The sequence below is a fragment of the Bicyclus anynana genome, chromosome 9, assembly GCF_947172395.1.
Source record: "Bicyclus anynana chromosome 9, ilBicAnyn1.1, whole genome shotgun sequence".
In the NCBI taxonomy this organism is placed as follows: Eukaryota; Metazoa; Arthropoda; class Insecta; order Lepidoptera; family Nymphalidae; genus Bicyclus; species Bicyclus anynana.
In genome coordinates this window covers 9755354-9778630 of record NC_069091.1, presented here as the reverse complement: position 1 = coordinate 9778630, position 23277 = coordinate 9755354, and the positions used below count along the sequence as shown (strand labels likewise).

General features: G+C 35.3%; 1 protein-coding gene across 1 annotated transcript; it reads right to left on the bottom strand.

Annotated features, from left to right (window-relative positions):
• Window positions 1–143: 143 nt before the first annotated feature.
• On the bottom strand, window positions 144–9263 carry LOC112044869 (putative protein FAM10A4). Its single transcript, XM_024080853.2, has 9 exons — window positions 9107–9263; window positions 8776–8970; window positions 7722–7813; window positions 7264–7472; window positions 6147–6256; window positions 5067–5226; window positions 3800–4009; window positions 2773–2926; window positions 144–2030 (listed from the first exon to the last, which is right to left on the bottom strand). Exons 2-9 carry the CDS (start codon window positions 8958–8960, stop codon window positions 1963–1965), a joined length of 1188 nt encoding a protein of 395 aa, XP_023936621.1. The 5' UTR covers window positions 8961–8970; window positions 9107–9263; the 3' UTR covers window positions 144–1962.
• Between the last annotated feature and the right edge of the window lie 14014 nt (window positions 9264–23277).

Here is a 23277-nt window from a genome sequence, read left to right as displayed (position 1 = left end):
TGATTATGATGATAATGATGATAGTGGTGGTGATGATGATGTCGATAGTGATGATGATGATGATATCTCAAGAAATGGTTAAATCAGACCATTTTTGGTGAAAAAATGTAGGACAGGATTGCTAGAAAATAAAAATAGAAAGATACAAATAATATTCACATTTTTATTATTACCATAATTATATTAAAGTACATTTTTGGTGGACCGAATTGACAAATTAAGACATACAATAATATAGCTGTGTTTAATTAACGTAAATGCAAATACTTTTATATTTCAACAATGAAATAAAAAATATACATAGGTAATTAATTCATCTTAAGTAAATATATTGTAGTCGCTTTCTACATTTGCGTAACTCATTAAATTGTAATTATGGAACAATATTAACAGGCCACTACAAAATTAAAAAAATATAACTGAAGGCACACCTATTTCTCAATCTTTATACAATACGATATTATAATTTCTGCAATCTTGATATTCACAGATTTTCAAAACATTTAAATATTATTTTAGACAGGGTTTACACAGGTCGATTTCCGACGCACGGCAAAAATCGATCGCCTAAATGACAATCCAACTATGCCACACGTGGCTATAGCTTGGCAACTTCGTTCGTAACACTCCCGATGTTGCGCGCGGGCCGGGGGGAGCGTGTAGCGATGAATGAAAAACCCACGACTGGTGCACGTCACTTCCCCACACGCACGATTTCACACCCGCAGTCTTTCCCCCTGTCGCCCGCATATCATGGGAGTGTCATCAACGAACTTGCCAGACTGTAACTAAACTCAACCAAAGTAAAGATGGCGTCCTACTTTAGCCGTGCGACGATTAGTAGCACGCGACAGGTGACAAATCAACGGTTAGTTGCATGAGGTGCTTTGAGCTTTGTACCTAAAGATAGTTAAAAACTATGAATAAAACTCACATCATATTAAAGTGGGCGAATAATTGTGCCTCTGAGTATAATATGTTCACCAAGCAGTCGAATTAGTTCATAGTTGAATTAATTATTAATGAGTGAATAAATGAACTATTTTGAACTGTTTCTGTCGACCAGTGTTTATCGTTACAAACTCATCTGGCCCTGTGAGTGTCCTTGATGTCACGTTTTAGTATATTGTGTTTCAAAATGGCGACCGATGGAATTAGTTCCAGTTTTGGCCACTAGGTCAGAAAACGATGATTTGACACACGGCGAAAATCGACCCGTGTACTGGCCTCATTATATCATCTAGTTACAAATATAGAATAGAAGGTGAATATTTTAAAATACAAAACATAACCAAACTGGTATATTTTAAATGTAATACACCTGCCCGTTTTAAAATTAAAAAATAAAATGTTTTATTGTCGGATGCGTAGTTAAATTTGGTGGAATGTCAACAAAAAAAAAATTGCTTTTTAACTAATTTAATTAACTTTAGAGATAATTCTAAAATTCTTCAATAAACGACCACCATCAGAATTTTGTGTAGTTCCATACAAAATTAAAAATTTCGATATTTTTGTGTGTTCAGAAAATTTTGGACCAACCGAAATTTTTTTATTAAGAACCAGTGGAATTTAATCCTATTAATATTCCTATTTTAAAGTTAATAACTATCTTAATTCATGAATGGGACTTTGCTGAATTCTACACTCTATAATTTTAAATAACGAGATAAAAAGAAATTTATTTTAATCCATGAAAATTTATACTGATTAGAAGGGATTTTATTACACATAATAATAATGACTGACAAACTGTTATGTAAGCTGTGATTTGGATTAAATTTATTTGGAAATATTTTGGTTTGTGTATTAAACAATCAGTCTTTAATAAAAACTAGCATTTTTGTAAAACATTCTTCGCACCCTGCACAACAAACATCATAAAATAATATTATTTTTTTGTGATTTTTAACATATAACAATTATGTAATGTGGAAAATCATAAACCAAACAAATTTTGGTTTAATCCAAACCAACGTCGTCATCAGATGAAGTTTTAGTTCCAGCACCCGGCTTAGCACCTTCAAAACCTTAAAAAAAAACCAATGTTTAAATTAATATATCAGACAAAATAAAGTAAGTGAGGGTAGGTTAACAATGAGTTAGTTCTAATTTCACAAGCTACAAAGCTAATTAATATACGTTTTCAAGAACTCAAGTATTTTAATTTAATTGGCTAGTTGATTTTTTTAAATGGTCTTAAATTGTCCAATAGCGTTCTACTAGATTTAAAAAAAATATCATATTTTTTCAGACTTGATTACACGAAAATTTCAATTTTTAAATATTTTTCTGACAATACGAGCCAAAACGCCTGGCGGTCATAATGGTCTATATTTTAACTGTTTCATGACGTCACATTAAAAAATCCTATACAAACTTTTATATTTGAAAAAATACATGATTTTTAAATTAAGTTTTATAAGAAATCCTTAACTATTATTAATTAATATCTATATATTTCAGACCCCTAATCCATGTAATACAATACGCAATTAATATTATTTATATTAAATTATGATACGAGTCAACTACCCTAACTAACTATTATGATATCACAGACATGTTAGGAAGGCTAAAGGAGTGGGGGGGGGGGGGGGAAGAACCCCTTCCCCCTACTCCTTTTCACAAGTCAAGGCGAAGCTTGACTACTTCGCGGGTTTTCGCGTTACTTGACGGGTCTCTTAGTCTATTTATATCAAAATAGTTACTACAATAATTTATTTATTACAATACAATACAATTACAATTTATATTTTTACAAATACACACCTGAGAAACCTCCTGGAGCCGCAGCAGCGCCTCCAACGCCGAATTTCCCCTTCAAGAGCTCCAACGCAGCGGCTACTTTAGGGTTATTCTGGTACTTCACGAAATTAGCCGGGTTTGCTGACACGTCATAAAACGCGTTGGCGATTTCAGGATCCTGAAAAATATATTTGCCTTATAAGATTTTCTTTTTTAATTTGCCATTGTTATAATTAATCACACACAGGGCCTAGGAACAATTACATACAATACGACATATAACATATTAATACGACCATACTCCTTTGTGTATGTATGTGATATTCATGGCGGGTCAGACAAAATTATGAATTATGAACTATGTCAATTCCACAGACAAACATACCATAGAAACTGGACCACACCAATGCTGATTAACGTCTGAGATAAGCATGCAAAAAACATTCACAAAAAAACTCAACTAACTCAACAAATACAAATTGCTATTACAATTTTTTTTCTCTTTTATTTTTTTCAGAATATTTGACATATTTTCATTTTAATGATAGATTAAATCTAGTAGTTAGTATTTTTTATGCGAAGACAACCCTTATGTTGTTTGAGTAGATGCAATAAAAATAAAAACTGTAGGTAAATAATTTTGTTCGAACTAAATTGCGCCGTATTGTGTCGTAGCGAGAGTCGCTATTTATTTCAATGACGTTGCGGAGTGCATCTTCTGTACTTACGAGCTATCACATCTGACCGACGATATGTGCAAACTGACGAACTTTACAGGAGAGACAAGAAACATCTTTTAGGTATCACTAAAAGTCGTTTTATGCGACCAAAAACGTTTTTTACTACAAGATATTTACGGGCTACCACCGGAAAAGCTCTTTGAAGCTTTCTGCGTCAAAATTTTTATCAAAAACTGTTAGTTACGAGGTATCACATCTAGACCGACGATGTTTTCTGTGCTTCTACCATCAACCCTACTTACTTCTAACATCAAATCAACAGAAACAAAACATTTTCCGGATCAGTTGGTGTTATTATAAAAAAAAATTACCTTAAAAGCTGCAACAATCTCGGGGTCAGAGAGCAGTTTCATGAAGTCGGCTGCTTCAAAGCCACCCATGCCGCCCATGCCACCCATACCACCCATGCCACCCATACCGGGTGGCGCGTTAGGGAACGATTGCTGAGACTCCGCTTGACTCTTGGCTGCGTTGGCCCGAGCTTCCTGAGCTTTGCGTGCCCTGCGCAACTTCTCGTTGTGCTAGATGAGGGCATAAAAATAATTAAGTTATTTTTTATTGGATAATTTTCAAAGGTATGTTAGGTATGTTAGTGGCCAAAACAAACTTTATTTTTGGATTAAAAAAAAAACTTGCAATACTAAGGACTCAACATTGGAATATTACTCTTTGTTTTTGGATTCAAAAAATTCTTATTATACTAAGGACTCTATAATATAAGGATCTATATCTTTTGTCACTTTATCAAGTTAACTTTATCAAGTTAACTAGTAAGGTATTACATTTTTGCCGCATTACTGACATCTAAAATTTGATACCATACTTCGCAATCATATATATTATTTCTGTAATTTTGGCCAAATTTGTTGTCCTAGGCTCTAGCCCACGTAGTCAGTAGGCTATATGGGCTGGAGCCTTGTGGTGGATTGCCAGTAGGCAAATCCGCCACTCCCATCACTATCTGCATAGATTCTCTGATCAGATAATTCATCTGGCTATATGGCTGGCCGAATAGCCAGTGTCAAATTACCCAAATACTAAAATTCGGTAATAATAATTAATCAAAATATTAATATTATACCAAAAATGAGTTTTTAAGTTTTCATAAAAAATATGAAACTTTTATGCTTTATAATTTTCTTTCATTTACAATATCATGGTACATGTAGGATTGTAGGACTCTTTATTGAACAAATTAGCCAGTTGACTTAATGTCATGAAATACACAAGCAATATGATTATAGTTGATAGCACAAGAGATAAAATACAAATAACATGATCTTTTTAAAATAAAAATGGGACTGACTTCAGAGACATATTTCAGTTATTTTGATTTGAACACAAAATCACTATACCGATTTTCATGAAAATGAAATGGGGCCAATCTGGAAGTATACTGTTTCCAACACAAACATAATTTTCGAAATTGCTTAATAAATGACGACATTATGAAATAACAAACATTAACAAAAAAACGAATTGAGAACCTCCTCTTTTTTTGAAGTCGGTTGAAAAATAATAGTTTAAGTAATGTTCATCATTATGTGACAGGTATGAATAACAGTTTCCGCTTAGTACCTCTTTCTCTTCCTTTTTACGTTGAACAGTCAACTTGTGCTGGCGCAGTTTCTCAGCGTTCGGCTTCACCTCACTGAGCCACTCGTTGGTCTGGTCGTCGTAGTCGATCTTGAGCGACTCGCACAGATCATGCAGCGCCTCCTCGAATTTGCCCAGGAGCCTGGCAAGGAGCATAATAAACACTTTTATCACATAAGTTAAAAAAACATTTACTTAAAGTGTTTTTCAGGTAGCATGGATATGGGTATGGGTACGGTGACCGTTCGTTTCACTCTTGAAAGATTGCCGCGATTCACGATAATAGTATGTACGTATTATGAATGTCATAAAGCAACTGTCACTGTACCCATGCTATCTGAAAAACACTTTAGCCGAGGTTACTACACAATTGATGAGATCCTTAAGATGCTTGGAGGCAATCGGATCGGCTTCTACCTTCACACAGGAAGTAAGACTAAAAGAAATTTTATTGATGTTAACAATTATTATCGAGTCACGAGCGCGGTTACTTAAAGTAAATAATTGCCGTAATGATTGAATTCATAAAATTAAAGCTATTATGTTACAATATCTTGTACAGCAACAGCTTTTTTATATGCATACAATGAGTTTGTCTGTTGGGACAATGCAACAAAACGCAATATGAGGCTTCGCCCTTACATTATTGATCTACACTAACACATTTAAGATTTGTATTTTTGCATGTAACAAATAAACACCTAAACTATTGGGCCGATTTGAAAAATTCTTTCACTAATAAAAAGCTACATTATCTGGAAGAGACTAATATCTTAGCATTCCATGACCCATGCGGGTGCCGGGTCCATTGCGTGGTAGAGAAAAACTCTGAGCAGAGTCCTAGACTTGTGACCAATGGACATAGGGTTATGGAATTCCTTGACATAGGTAATACGGTGATAAAATATATTTTATCACCGTATTACCACGAGAATGGGAACTTTGTGGGTGAAACTGTGAGGTTTTGGTAGTAACGAATTATGTTAATGAGAACGATTGACTTGTGACGGTAATGCAATACACTGAAAGATTCTTTTGTAATGGTGCCATGTGTTGTATTACCTGTAGGATCGCCCTCGGAATTTGTATGCAGCTGCACTGTCACAGTTGAGTTCTAGAGCGCGGGTGCAGTCTTTGATGCAAGCGTGTAACTTGTTTTGTTTCAAAAACACCTGTAAATATGTACAAAATAAAGAAAATACATAACAAAAAAATTATCCAAATATAAACAATTATTATGTAACTTGATAGTGTATTAAACAAATAAAAGTATGCTCAACATAATAAACTACATGATTTGATGATGAAAAAACTTTCAAACAATTGATAATTTTCATTATTAATAATTGAAATTGGTCAAAATCAATCAAATATGTGTAATCAAAAACACAATATGAATTTATTTTTTAAAAATAGTGAATTAATGTACCTAAACATCTCAGTAATAATTATCTTTAATAACATTATTTACACAGTTGCTAATAATATATTGTTTTTATGCTTAAAACAATAGGTATTCATTTATATTCTTAATTTCAAGAACACTTTGTTAGCTTGTTCTATTGTACTTTTTAAGAATGCATTCTAGGGTCAAAAACACAATACAAACACAATGGTCTTATCTATGAAATAAAATGGTTATTTGAGAAAACTATCAACTTTATATAATGATTTATTTATTTTGCGCATCCACTATCAACTTTATTCTTGGGTTTTTGCACTTTTGACCGCAAAGCATATAACTACATTACTCAGGCTGTACCTGTAGATTGCAATCACCCTCAATTTCTTTTTTTTTATTTCTGAACTTTTATGTACTTTTCCCTGTAAGTTGCATATGCACATAGTTACTACAAGCATATGTGCACATTGCAACAGCACCTGCCACTTGAATATCCATGTTGCCAAGTGCACAGAGAGACTGGGTTCTTCACAAGGTTGAATCAATGTGTAGACATTTGTTTTAACCTTCAGGTAATTTTTTTTAATTGAATTTAAAAAACGGAATTACGACTAGTAATAACACAAGAATATTGAGCTAAATATTTTAGTTCTTTGTATCCGACACCGTTAACCATAAACACTACTTCTACAAAACCACTTGAGGGTTTTGTAGAAGTAGTGTATAGCAGCATTAACATTTAATCTGTAATTATTAATAGTCATTTAAATAACTTGCCTGTCCCCTTTTAGCAAAAAGCAGTGCACTTTGAGGATTGAGTTTTATGGCCTCAGTGTACAAAGCAATGGCCTCATCAAACTGCTGTTCAGAGAAGGCCCTCATAGCCTCTGAGCGTTTCTCGTCAGATTGGTCGCGTTCTTCATCAGTCACTTCCTTTGAATCGTCTCCCATTTCCTGATTAGCTTCTGATGTATCTGATATTACACCTGATTTAGAGAAGTGAAGTTATTAAGACTCAATTTTCTTAATTTACATAATACTTACTGATTAACGGCTACTATGATTAATAATCAACTAGTTAGTAGGCAGAGTAGTCAGCAAATCAACAACTGAGTTGTGAGGCCATAAATGACATTAGATAGACTGAATTTCCCTATGACTCAATTGATAACACACATATTATGAGACAAAGAGAAGTTAAGTAGCATTTAATTGAAGATCTTAGAAGATAATACCTTCCATATTGAGTTCCACATCAGATTCTTCCTCTGATTCCTCTTCTGATGAAATAGCTGCATTGTCTTCGGTGTTAGCATTGGTGGCATTACTAGACATAAAAATATAAAAAAATAAAAACATGTCAATTAGTATATAGGCCTAATGTCCTTTCTCATCAAAATAGCTGGTCTATGAGGTATTTGAAAGAGTTATCATTTTGCAAAAGCTTGCTGATTTGGAAGGGATTTTCTTATTTATATGAATAGATTAAAAAAATACTTTTTAAGAGTATTGTAATGCTTTCATACAATAATTATTATTCAAATATGTATAACCCTAAGATTTTATAGTATATATATATATGTATATGTCACTAGCACATTAAAACTGAGGCAAACAAAGGAATTTCATTTAGGCACTTAAACAACCAAATTAATTAAAAAAAACCTACTGTTTAGGAAGTGTAAAAACTATATTTTTATATTGTATTATTATGAGAGCCGTGAGTCAGTGGATATGACCTCTGCCTCCGATTCCGGAGGGGGTGGGTTCAAATCCGGTCCGGGGTATGCACCTCCAACTTTCAGTTGTGTGCATTTTTTAAGAAATTAAATATCACATGTCTCAAACGGTGAAGGAAAAACATTGTGAGGAAACCTGTACTTGGAGAATTTTCTTAATTCCCTGTGTGTGAAGTCTCCCAATCCGCATTGGGCCAGCATGGTGGACTATTGGCCTTACCCCTCTCATTTTGAGAGATTTGAGCTCAGCAGTGAGCCGAATATGGGTTGATGATGATGATGATGATGATATTGTATTATTAGTAAACACAGAATTGTGCATGTGTGTACTCAGTGGATTAGCTAGGTTCAGATCACTTTTTGCGGTGATTTTGTAGGCCCGTAACATATCTAATAGTACAAAATCGTTGGTATAACATATATATTACAATTTGTATTTACATAATTGTTAAAAGTTATAAAAAATTATAAAATTTCTTGACCGTTAATACATCATAAATATAATATTTAGTATGTAGAATGGAGGTTTATTCTAATTCTAGATACATACCTATCGCCGGAAGCCGAGAAAGTTTTAGGCTCGAATGTAGCAGTAGGAATGTTGACGCCGAGGTTCGTTAAATATTCTTTGAAGAAAGACAATTTAGGGTGCTGCAATATCACCGGCTGAGCTGTGCAAAGGTCAACAAAAGCCTTCAGCTGTGTTAGCTGCTCTTCACTGAATGGACAACTCATTTTCACACCTCTGCAATGCCGGCAAGATGCATGCGTTAATTCAATAATCAATTGATAAAAATATAGTGATTTAAGCCAAAGTAATATGCCAAAATTAACTGTTTGATACTCAATCAACAAAACTAAAATATCATTAAATTATATACCTTTGGAAACCTTAAATTAGCTTTACAAATTGGCAATAATTTGCGATTCACTTCAGTTTCAGATTCAAGAAATCAAGAATCAAGAATATTCGAAGCACAGACTTCAAAAAGAGATATAGATTAAAGAGTTCAGTGAAACAGACAGCAAATCCTAGAATAGAGTATTCTGTAGTACAGATAAAACACAAGACAATGGACATAGACGATGACATAGAGGAATTAGAAAATGGAGATGCATCGCACTCAAATTCACGAACAAAATTATCGTCGTTTTTTGAGGGAGACGATGTAAACTCACCATCACTCGAAAATATTTAACAGCATTAAAAATATCAGTAATCGAATGATTACCGATCGATGTTTGGCTGTTTCGTCAAAAGAATCGATTCTTTTTATACATTGTTTTATTACAAATTTGATAAAATTAAGGTTTAAATACTTTCAAATGAAACGTTACTCCATCTTTTACTAAACTGCAAGTTTTTGGCCATTTTTTATGCCATTTAACTACACAAACCGGCGTTTTTAGGGAGCTCTTTACACGACGAAAACGATTACAACAATGAAACATCGATTCTATAGCAACAGTTTTTATAAACGCATTAGATCATAGATTTTTGATCTTTGCCAGAGGGATAACGGTTAGCGAGGCAGGTCCTGTTATTTAAATGGTCTAAGGACGATGATTACCATAGATAGATTGATTTATGTTTTTTTCTATGGATTTATGGGTCGCTAAACAGTAAACAAAAATGTCGCTAGATGTCGCCATGTCCACAAAACTCAATACATAATTCGTCTGGGTTGGGTTGGGTAAAATGGGGTTGGCCGCCCTGGTAGAAGTGGGTCGGTTCGCGCATAGATGATACATTGGTTCGCGTTTTCGTAATGCCGTACCCGTAACTGTGTATTGGTATTGGCACCAATACCATACATTGAAACTATTTATTTTAATAACTATTTATTGATACCAAGATCGGATTTAATAACGAAGGTTGTGTAAGCGCGATATTAAAAATAAACGTTTCATGAACGTTTCGTTTACTAGCGCATTTCTGAGTTTGTAGTTTCATTTTGTAATCATTAAATAAATAGAAATAAAATTCATGTGTCTGTGTGTGATTCAAAAATAGCTGTGTTTTCTCAAGAACTTAGGTGGGTATAGGTACCTACTTACTTTTACAGGATACTAAAACACTAAGCTTTTTTAATTTTTTGTCTGTCTGATTGTCCGGGCTAATATTTGAAATAGCTGAAACTATTATAATGAAACTTTCACTGTAGGAGGTTATTGACTAATAATAATATAGACTACTATCTCGAAAAAAAATCAATGGTCAAGTTTTCAATAAAGGGTCCTATTTCGTTCGGTATAGTTGTCAATCTCAACTTTTATCTAACAGCGTCGCTTTCCGTCGCTCGCGCACCGGGCTTACTGCTCATAATACCAATAAATAAGTAGTTTGCGGAAACCGTGCTCGTACTTCGTAATCCGAATCGGGCGTTATCGCAATATGTACTTTTCACTACTCTTGCTCAAAAACACTGTCATATTACCACTCTACAGCGAGGCTAAACAAGCATTTCAGCCTCTAGGGGCTAAAGTAATTTAGTTTTTTTTAAATTCTTGTCTGTTACGAGTTCTAGCCAAGTACTAGCCTACTATAAAACAGAGGAGGTTTTATTCGAAAATAGAATTATTATAGTTAAGGCCCTGATAAAATAAATAAAAAACTTTAAATTGGAATGAAATGCAGCATTCTTTCCTGTGGAATGCGTTTTTTTTTAAATTTAATTTTTATTGAGTTGCTAATAGAGCGAGATTTGAAGACATGGGACATCCTTTACGTTGTAATACCTTTGCCTTTTTCTCATGTGAAAAAAATAAAATTAAAAACCGAGAAATTAAAAAACAATTGGCGTGGATTTTTTTTTGTAAATTTACATATTTTTCAACAATAATTGTTATTGTTGTCTTCATCTAGTGAGAATGGTGATCCTAATTTGGAGATGGATGAAATTTTCAATCTGTTACCATCAAAGTCGAGACGCATTTATTTAAATACTTGCCTACGATACCTACGAATACCTACGAAAAATTTAATAAGTGGAGAAAACAACAACGAATGGATTTACTTACGAAAGGAGTTTTTTAAACTATTATACCTACCTCACATACTAATTTTTCATCTTCACAGCAGTTGGAAATTGTGTTACCGCGTAAAAGCATATCCCCTAACATCCAAAATCGTAGACTTTTGTACATTTAATTTTTAATCAAAATAAATCATTGAATACTATACTGAATTATTTTATTTTCTCGCAATCGTAGTGAAAAGCAAAGTGTAACACGCGGGGCTAAACCTATTATAAACTCAGTTTCTATTTAGTGGTCCTCGCCTTACGGCTCGTGCTCTTAAAATACCTCGTATATAATGGGCCTTTTTAGCCCCTTGGATAACAATCTACTATTAAATACCAACTATTTATTAGGAGTAGCATGCGTTTAGTTCGATTGCGACATTAATTTTAGGATAATTTTCTTTAACATAATTGAAATAATAACAGCTAACCGGTAACTATCCCCCGACTTTAATATCCAAATGAACAGGTAAAGTTTAATCGATTCCGCTGAAAGTTAAATTGCGTAATGTACCAAATACGCCTTGCTTACTTTTGCTATTATCATGTTGTTATTATATTATTATGTGCAATGTACCACATGTTCTCTTTCAACAATTGTGTAGATATTATACGTTGTTTCATATTATATGTGAACCATGAATTTTCACATTATTATCCTTTGCTCTTGATGTTTGTAATATTTTGTAGGTAGGTACCTATTGCAAACAGAAATTACTGAAAAATCGATTAATATTTTGGACAGCGAACGTAACACAGTATTTAATTTTACCTACAGGATAGATATCCGAACATGTTTCATATATTGCTTGGCTGTGACTTAATGAATGAACCGTTATATTGTCCAAATTATCAGTTGTAGAATGCTCTATTTTCAGTTTGATTGACAGTTACATTAAAATGCATAATTTCAATAAAAACACATTTTAAAAAATAACTGAATTCTAATTATTTTTGGCGAATTTAATTCATCACTTTTTTTCTGTTGCGTCATCATTATTAACTCATATTCGGCTCACTCCTGAGCTCGAGTCTCCAATAGTCCACCACGCTGGCCCAATGCGGATTGGCAGACTTCACACACGCAGAGGACTAAGACAATTCTCTGGTATGTAGGTTTCCCCACAATGTTTTTCCTTCATTTTAGGCACGTGATATTTCATTTCTTAAAATGCACACAATTGAAAAGTTTGTTGTACTGCCCCGGACCCCACACCCTCCGGAATCGAAGGCAGAAGTCATATCCACTGGGCTATTAAGGCTCTCCAGTTGGGTGCTGGGCCCAAGCTGGTCGGTCTCTGTTAAAAATATATCCGATAATAATCAGAAATCTTAATAAGGGTAAGTGACCTAATTTAGGATCTTAGACCACTGCTTAGCTAATACTAGTAAAAGCAAGAGTTTCCACAACAAAATGTTCGGCTTAAATCAAGGCCAAACTTAATACCTACCCTCGGCAACCTTCGAAATAACAACACTGGATTGCAAAATGGCGGTTTATTTAATCCTCAAGACTCAAGCGGATTTAGCAATATGTTACTAACGGCATCTATCATAGTAGGTACCTTATAAAAATGTATAACGTAAAAGTTAGTTGTAGTGTTTGTGTATATATACACAGATAGTGGGCAGTCTGTCTCTGGCATCGAAAAGAGGCGGACGTGTGCTGCTGGCCAATATAGTTTATAATAGTGTAGTGGTGAGACGGTGAGTTACTGCTATTACAGTAAGGACAAGGGACCTTACATTAGTTATTCTGGAAATGTCAGCTCCAGGAGATAAAGGAGGAATTTTAGGGCAAAACGACTCTTTATGGGCATGTATTGAATTGAATGTTAATTTTTTCAATTGATAGATTTTTATTGATACTTATATACGTCGTTAGTTACAAAAACTGCTGAGTACTAAAACAGTATCCTTTTATGACCACTAGCATGATCGTCTGTCCGTCAGAGACAGACATTTTCTCAGAATCATGCAAATGGATTAATTAAGTTGAGTTTTGTACACATGTCAAATCTTGTAACGTGAATTGACCATAGTTATTTGAATTAGGGGGTCACTTTTGGAGGGCAAAATTGTAAAGTAATAAAAAGTTTTATATATTACATTACTTTTCGAAGCGTTAGCGTTTGTAGAATCGAGGACGCTAACGCTTCGAAAATTAAAAAAATGTATGAGAATGACCGATCTGCTCGATAACTTGATCACGTGACATTTGCTATCGAAATGTCATTCCTATACATCTTTTAATTTTCGAATCGTTTGCGATTGTAAAAAGAGAATCGGCGTGCCACGTGGTTACAGGCCCTGACTAGTAGACTTTTTGTGTTTTATTTTATCTTTAGCACGAGTTATGCTACGAAACGCCCTCTAGCCGATTACATTCATTATCAACCCATATTCGGCTCACTGCTGCAGCTGAGCTCGAGTCTCCTTTTAGAATGAGAGGGGTTAGGCCAATAGTCCACCACGCTGGCCCAATGCGGATTGGCAGACTTCACACACGCAGAGAATTGTGAAAATTCTCATGTATGCAGGTTTCCTCACGATGTTTTTCCTTCACCGTTGAGACACGTGATATTTAATTTCTTAAAATGCACACAACTGAAAAGTTGGAGGTGTGTGCCCCGGACCGGCTTTACCCGATTACATATACGAATACAATCATTTACCTGCACGTTTATTAAAGCAGTATAATAACAACGTAACACATTTTAACGAGGGGAAAATCGGTTGCGCTGCCATTTGTGGTATTGGTACGTTCTCATCGGAATATACACTACTCTGTATTAATTTACTCAGATATCATTGGATATTATAATTTCAATAATATCAGAACTCCAATTATTTTAATACACTATGACTATGTAAGTTTTATAATTACCATCGATATCACATTGAAAAATTTTTTTTTCAGCTTTAGCTTAATTCTAAGCGTTCTGCAAGGCCTCTTTCTTTGCAGAAAGTTGAATTTGGTACATATTCTCAAAGGAATAAAAAGGAAAGGCAAAGGAGGTGTGATACTACCAGGCATTAACTTGGCTTTGGGTTGTAACTGAGATTTTGAGAAGAAAATTTCCCGATCTAAGGAGATATAGATCATCATCATCATTCACAACCCATATTCGGCTCACTGTTGAGCAGGAGTCTCTTCTCAGAATGAGAGGGGTTAGGCTAATAGTCCACCACGCTGACCCGATGCGGATTGGCAGACTTCACACACAAAAATCTCAGGTATAAACCTGCATACCTGAGATTTTTGTGTGTAAAGTCTGCCTCACGATGTCTTTCCCTCTCGATGTTGAATACGTGCTAATGATAATGACAGTGATGTTATAACTGTCTAGTATGTCCTAGTATATACATAGAGGTATAATAACTATAATAGATAGACGTATTCACAGGTATTCGTCAAGTAATGGGGCATGTTAGTGATGACGAGAAGGACAGAGGGATTATCGTGTCTACCGAAGCATGTATGATGTTGGTATATTATGTAAGTACTAAGGAATAGTGTTGTGCTTTGTGTTCCAATTCTCAGTCTTAGGGATGTAGGCAGGACTTAGGCGCCCTTTTTTTTTTGCAAATTTTTGCATCTTTCACAATGTATAGTGTAGCCGTAGCGCAGTGTTATGCGCAGTGGATATATAAGACGGAGGTCCTGGGTTCGATTCCCGGCAGGGCCGATTGAGGTTTTCTTAATTGGTCCAGGTCTGGCTGATGGGAGGCTTCGGCCGAGGCTAGTTACCAGCCTACCGACAAAGACGTACCGCCAAGCGATTTAGCGTCCCGGTACGATATCGTGTAGAAACCGAAAGGAGTGTGGATATCATTCTACTCCTAACAAGTTAGGCCGTTTCCATCTCAGATTGCATCATCAGGTGAGATTGTAGTCAAGGGCTAACTTGTAAAGAATAAAAAAAAATAGTTATCAACTTATATTTTTAGTTATAAGGATTTCATTTTCTGGCAAAAACTAGCCAATTCAAATTACGAGTATACATAAATGTGTCACAATGATCATAAATTATCTGCTTTCGTGTTCGAATGTCAGTACCCCAAAGTAAGTAAGTTTCCCAAATCCCGCGGGAACTATGGATTTTTCCGGGATCAAAGGTAGCATATGTGTTAATCCAGAGTAAAATCTATTTACATTCCAAATTTCAGCCAAATCGCTTCAGTAGCCGTAGCGTAAAAGAGGAACAAACATACACACACTTTCACACTTACACACAAACTTTCGCCTTTATAATATTAGTGTGATAGCGAACATTGTTGTAGCAAAAAAGGGAAGAATTTGTGTTTTGGAGTTCATTTCTTAAATAGCCCCCGGTAGGAAAAAAGTATCGGCAGTAAAATTCGTTGAACGAATGACAGCGTTTCGTTTTTTGTGCGCACGCCGCAGCTTGCTGCTCGTCGGTTGCGCACCTTTCACTTTTCAGGCGTAGGTATTGAGACGTACACAGTGTATGCTGCCGGGCAACATACGCCTATTTAGACAGTCAATCTGAAAGTGTAATCCATTTCTCCATTCGTGCGTGCGAGTTGACACACTTTTATTTTCTTTTGTTTTGAAATATTGTATTGAATAATTTTCAGTGAATAACCAACGACTCAGTTGAGAACGCGCTCATCAAATCAAATCAAACAGATATTTTAAATTCTAAAGCCGAATATGTTTCGGTTAAAACGTGCTCGCTCCAGCAATCGATGTTATGATTTTGATTACAAATTGAATGAACGAGGGAGCGGAGTTCTGAACTGGAAGGGGTATGTGGTGCAAATTGTATGAAAGCACTCTCGAACTGCCTTCAAAGTCTGTGTGAGTTCATTTCATATTGTTTTGGTTCCAACGGCTTGTTATTTATTAGATAACTAACAGATGCGCCGCGGTTTCACTTGTTCCAGTGGGTCTACTGGGATAAATTATAGCCTATAACAAATAACGGTTCTCTACTGGTAAAAGAATTTTCAAATTCGATTTAGTAGATCCAGAGATTACCCCCCGGTGGTATGGGCCTTATTAGAAGGCTCAAATTTTTCAACTGGAGATAGTGTGAGAATGCTTGGAGTTTCTCTGCGTGATCGAATTCGAAAATCGAAAGAGGTGTAGATTTCCATCCTCCTAACAAGTTAGCCCGCTTCCATATTAGATTGCATCATCACTTACCATCAGGTGAGATTATAATCAAGAACTAACACGTAAAAGAATTAAAAAAAAAAGAAATAACCCCGCATTGAAGCAGCGTGGTGGGACTAAGCTCCCCCTTTACTATAAGGGAGGCCTTTACTTATCAACACTAACAACTCTTATTCCGCTCACTGTTGAGCACGAGTCTCTGTGAGGGGTTAGGCCTTAGTCCATCACGCTGGCTCTATGCAGATGGGCAAGCTGATAATATAGGCTAATCTGTAACGTTTTTTTTATAACTCGCAAGTGCGAGTTTTTAATTCACCTCTATCTCTCTCTGTTTAACACGATACTTTAGAATAAGAAAGATAGCGGTGAATTCGAGACTCGCACTTGCGAGTTATACAAAATATCGTTAGAGAATACTCGTTATTTGGTTGTCTCACATGTTAAGTTAAACATTACCCTCCTTCTGACATAGTTGGGTGAAAGGGTAATGTTTTTTAAGTAATTCAGCATTAACGAAACTAATATAATAGATCCAAAAGTTTTGATTGGTAAAAAGATTCTATTATACATTTATGTAAATGGTTTCTTGAAATTCAATATGGATCGTTCTAAGGTTAGCTGGAGCTGCATATAATGGAATGGTAACAAAAGGCAAGTTCTGTAGTTTAGCACACTGTATGAAGTTTTGGGCACCGTCTAAGTTTGCCACAATTTTGTAAGTGTTATTACGTTTTAATAAACTTCTGAACTCACTTATTAAATGCTAAAGTGTTTCACAATTAACAGTGCACCCAAACTTGCAGCTTTTATAGTCTGTTCAAAAAGTTGTGCTTTTGTGTTAGGTAGCAATGATTATTTTATAATTTAATTAGAATTTTTTGTTGAAAAGATTTTATTTTAGTCTTTTTAGTGTTTCATAACATATTGAACGAAAGAGCCACAGTACGGGCAATTTCGTTATTTTCATTTTAACACAAAACTACTAAACCGATTTTCATGAAAATTAAATGGGACCAATCTTTCAAACAAAAAAAAAATCTAAATTGGTTAAGAAATTACGAAGTTACGAGGTACCAAACATTAAAAATAATAAAAAAACATACGTGTCAAATTGAGACCCTACTTTCTTTTTGAAGTCGGTTAAAAAAAACTTTTTTTTGTTCTTTTACTCTTCCTTTATCAAAGATTGATACTTTGAGTCGTACTCGATTATTAACTGTGTATTCAACTTGTTTATCACATTAATATATTCATATTATAGTATTATTATAAACAATATTAGGATTGCAGGTCTGAAAAATTTATTGTAAATTAAATTACTAGTAACTAACCTAACCATAAAATTAAAAAAAAGTAAGTAATAAGTAAATTATTTATTTATATTTATCGCCTTGACATACACTATGTTATGTTATGTAAATACACTATGTTATTCGGCGCTATACTGGTAAAATATTTATTTTTCGAACCATCTAAAAGCCTCAAAGGAACATTTAATTTAATCAGGCAGTTTTATTAAAATATTAAACTATTGGACTAAAATAATAATTGAAATTACCAAACTAAGTTGCTTTGTGGTAATTAATTAATCCCAATCGGACCCTGACAGTTAATTTATAATAATACAAATCATAAATGTTAATTTTACTTGTGATTTAATATTACAAATTATCATTAACTAGTGGTCGCTCATGATTTTGACCGTATGATTTTTCATATTGACGGATAGGTATTACTTACCATTATTTTAAATGAAAAATGAAACGCTTTTTAATTATGATAACCCTCCCTAAAAATATGCACCGAAAATATTTACTTGGATGAGGTTTTCAGTACTTATAGATTTGTTTTCAGATATTCTGTAGTTCTTTTTATTGGAGAATCTGCCCCTGTAGCCAAATGGCACGTCGATTCTCTTTCTACGATCGCAAACGTTTCGAAAATTCCTGTGAGACATGTAAGGCTTGTAGGAGCAACGACATTTTATACTATAGACATGTTACGTGACTACAAAATCACCGTAAAAAGCCGAATTTAGCTATTCCACTGAGTAAACACATGCACAATTTTGTTTTTAATTCCGTTATATATTTATGTATATACAGATCCTAAACACGCAACTCGACAATGTTTGTATATTTAGGTATTATTCGTTTAAATAATTTTCGTTGTTCACTATGCGACTCAATAAAATGTGGTCAATTAGCTACTTTTGTTCGCCTCAGTTTTGACGCGCTAGTGACATATCTCTATTATAAAAATGTGTATATAGTGCGTAAAGGGCTTGGAAGTTGTATTTGTACGTCACCATTGCCGACTTAAAATGGTGGCTTTTGGTTGATATACTTTCAATTTTAATTCCTACTTAGCTTTTATGGTTTGTAGGTATTGCTGGCATTGTCCTGTAATACGTGGTCGTTGCATGCCCTACAATTGTAAATCTGTTAGGTGACGGATGGATCTATCTGTTTATTCTATCAAAAACATGTGTGAAAAAGCTGGAAAATATTAAAAAAGAAATCGCACGAACAGCTCAGGGCGTTCGCATATATTACTGTAATATTAAAAGGTTATGCGTTGAACCAATAAATACCTACCGCTGATGCATCAATGGGGTGCATAAATTCAGTATTCATAAATTCTGAATGGCATTCAATAGTGATAAATTTGTCGCCGAAAAATCAGTTACTTTAAGCTCACGTCTCAACATAAATGGAATGTTGCAAACACGTACATGTCGTATCCGGGTTTATTATGAAAGACAGTTTACTTTCTACTATTCATCGTATTTTCTTTGGAAATATAGATCTGAAATTCAGTAAAAATATCTTTATGTACAGTAAATACAATACAGTAAATGACAATACAGTAAATACCTTAGGTTATCATCAACACATATTCGGCTCACTGCTATATCTCGAGCTCGAGTCTCCTCTCAGTATGAGAGAGGTTAGGCCAATAGTCCACCACGCTGGCCCAATGCGGATTGGCAGACTTCACACACGCAGAGAATTAAGATAATTGTCTGGTATGCAGGTTTCCTAACGATGTTTTCCTTCACCAATTGAGACACGTGATATTTAATTCTTAAAACGCACACAACTGAAAAGTTGGAGGTGCATGCCCCGGACCGGATTCGAACCCACACCCTCCAGAATCGGAGGCAGAGGTCATATCCACTGGGCTATCACCTATCACGGACTTACAATACCTTAGGTACTTTTTACTGAATTTTAGTTTTAAAGAAGGTCAAAATCAGTGATAGATTGTCTGAAAATTCTTTATACAAAGTTCTTGCTAAAACTTTTAAAAGGACAATAAATTAACATAAAAAAACGTCTAAAAACCTATTTTTAAACATTTCGTCTGTGTATATCTGTATACACAAATCTTCACACTGGCTCTCTTACAGCTATTAGCGATATAAATTGTAATTTATATTACCACAGAACTGTTGCAATTACTGAAAAACATAATTAGAGTTGCTACATTGATGCTTAAGATTATAATTAAAAAAATGTAGGATGTGATATATTTGAAGACTCTTAAGAAAGTCTCAGAGTCACTCAGCAATGAAGTGATGCTTCTGCGTGATCGAATCAGAAATGAGTGTGATGGAACTTGAATGGAACGAGTATCTCTGAGTGATCTAATCAGAAATGCGGAGATCCGCAGAAGAACCAAAATCACGGATTAACGAGTCGTCAAGCTTAACTGGCAATGGGCGGGGCTCATAATATTAGAAGAGCCAACGGACGTCTGGGTCCCTAGGTCGCTACCCCACATAATGGAGTGTTGGTTGACCCCCTACTACCCATCGATCATCGATTTACAGGGAGCTGTTGGGTCTTATATCCAGCAGTGGACGTCCAACAACTGACAAAGACTATTGTGGCAATGAAATATCTAAGTAGTAGCAAATTCCCGGTTACTGTAAGCGAAATATCAAAGTTGCTAAGCATGGCTATTGAGCGTGTGATTGCATTTTATATGGGATCGAAATCCTTGAAAACAATTTCATTACGGCGATCTAGCAATTTGCCATTTGTGTTTACGTAATGAGATTTAAACACGATCAAGTGACTATCAGGGCGACCCACTAACAAACTTCGATGAGCTTGGTCTTTAATGTACTTAGTGGTTGTAAAGTTATCGCCGAATAATATTGGGCGTCGCCGCTTACCTACCTCTTATTCCTTCGCCCCCTTTTCCTATTAAATTGACTAAAACTTCTTAAGACATAATATACGAGTGGATATTATGTATATTGTAGGTATATACAATCAACTGGTATCTTCTCTGGCCTGGAAACTTTTTTGTCTTGCAGGAGTTTTGGTATAATAAGAGGGAGTTTTGGAAAGGGGTATATTTATAGATTAATAAGTGCAGTTTTCGAATTTATATTTTGCCACCTTGACTTTTACGCTTGCGGCGCCACTTTGGAAAAATGGCGCCTACTTTTTAGAGGCTATCTCTTTTCCGAATTATATGCGATACCTATGTACAAAATAAACAAGAGAAAATTTCCTACAATTTATGTTCGAATGATTTTTCTCTTTCTCTTTTTTCGTCCAAAATTCCTCAGTGTCTGAAGACAAAAGGCTTCGAACAGTGCGTGTTGCCAGCGATGACCTACGGATCCGAGACTTGGTCACTATGGGCCTTATTAGAAGGCTCAAAGTCACTCGACCAGCGATGGAGCGAGCTATGCTTGGAGTTTCTCTGCGTAATCGAATCTATAGTAATATTATACAGAGGTAAAGTTTGTGCTATTTTAGGGTGTTATTTCTGGGTCTACTAAACCGATTTTGAAAATTCTTTTATCCCAAGCCACGTTATTTTTGAGTGTTACAGGCTTTATTATTTCCCCGTTTTCTCATGGGAATAGGAACTACAAGGGTAAAACCGGAGCATTGAATATGCAATAAAATAGGTAGAGCACTTTTTATTTCACATAAAGTACCTAAAATATAAACAACAATAATTCAATATACAATTACAGTGACATTTATGGTTGTTTAACGTTCATTTATTCATTGCCAAGGCAGTAAAAAAGGATCGGAATTACGTATAAATCCAGCAATTGAGATGCTGGAAGTTTGTTCAGTGGAGTCTGGGTAAACACAATTAAAACGGCATCTTTTATATGGACGGATCGCAGTCGACTTTACGTGTAATATTCTCTTTCTGGTATCCTCGGGAAATAAAAAATGTTTTGAATATTGCTATAGGGATTTATAAATATCGTAGATCCCATCATTTTAATATCACTTCCATTATTATCTTCTAGCAGGCCGCCCTCGGCCGTACGAGGATAAAATAAACTATATGTTACTCGCTGATAATGTAGCTTTCGAATAGTGTCAAAAACTTTAAAATCGGTCCAGTAATTTCGTTGCCTATTTGTAACAAACAAACAACCAAATGAAAAATCTAATCTTACCTCTTTATTATTAACTAGCCGACGCCCCGCGTTGTTACCGTTCCAGTGAGAATACGGGGATAAAATGTAGCCCATTGATAGGCGTCCACAGATCCGCATCATTTGTGATATTTAATTTCTTAAAATGCACTCAACTGAAAAGTACGAGGTGCATGCCCTGGACAGGATTCGAACCACCTCCGGAATCGGAGGCAGAAGTCATCCACTGGGCTATCACGGCTCATTCAATTTACTCTGCTGTAAATTACTTTATTTCCGTCTCCATTAATACTGTTAGGAGCGTTTTATAAACAAGTGTCAGTTTTGTTGTGGCTTAAAAGGCAATAAAGGATATTTGTATGGACTCCATCGGAAGCATAGTGCTTTGCTTTGTACAGCTGCATATTGCATCATGGAGCGCTGCAATAAAATCGGGATCTACTGGTACGAGTCCACTTGAAAACTGCAACAATGCCATTATATTATGCTCCGCGTTTTATATGAACTACAATTGAAAACTTGCCGCCGTCAGCACTTTTGTATTGGGTTTATCTATGTACTAGCTGACGCCTCGCGTTTTTACCCGTGTTCCCCATTCCTGTGAGAATACGGGGATAAAATATAGCCTCACAGATAATGTGGCTTTCTAGTGGTAAAAAAAAATCGGTTTAGTCTTCGTTCGTTATCAACCCATATTCGTAACTGCTGAGCTCGAGTATCTTTTCAGAATGAGAGGGGTTAGGCCAATAGTCCACCACGTTGTCCCAATGCGAATTGGCAGACTTCACACACGCAGTGAATTAAGGAAATTCTCTGGTATGCAGGTTTCCTCACGATGTTTTTCCTTCACCGTTTGAGACACGTGACATTTAATTTCTTAAAATGCACACGACTGAAATGATGGAGGCGCATGCCCCGGACCGGATTCGAACCCACAACCTCCGGAATCGGAGGCAGAGGTCATATCCACTGGGCTATCACGGCTCACACCTGAGATTACCCCTTCAATACCACAAACTTTACCTCTTTTTAACTAACCAACCAAAACAAAGTATAGTAAACCAAAGGACTAAATTCAATAAAAATAAATTATCATAATCGGACCACTCAGTAAAAATTTACGCGTGTTCATACATAAAAAATATACATGTCGAATTGATAAACTTCTAGGCTATTCTGTAACGATATTTTTATAACTCGCAAGTGCGAGTTTCGAATTCACCTCTATCTCTCTCTGTTTAACACGATACTACAGAATGAGTAGGTGAATTCTAAACTCGCACTTGCGAGTTATACAAAACATCGTTAGAGAATAGCAGTGTCCGTTTTTCGTCTGTTATAAACAGCGTTCACAGGAAACTTGCACTTTAACTCGCTAGGTGTACTCGTATAAAGTCTGCCAATCCGCATTTGGTCAGCGTGGTGGACTATTAGCATAAGCCCTCTCATTCTGAAAGGAAGCCA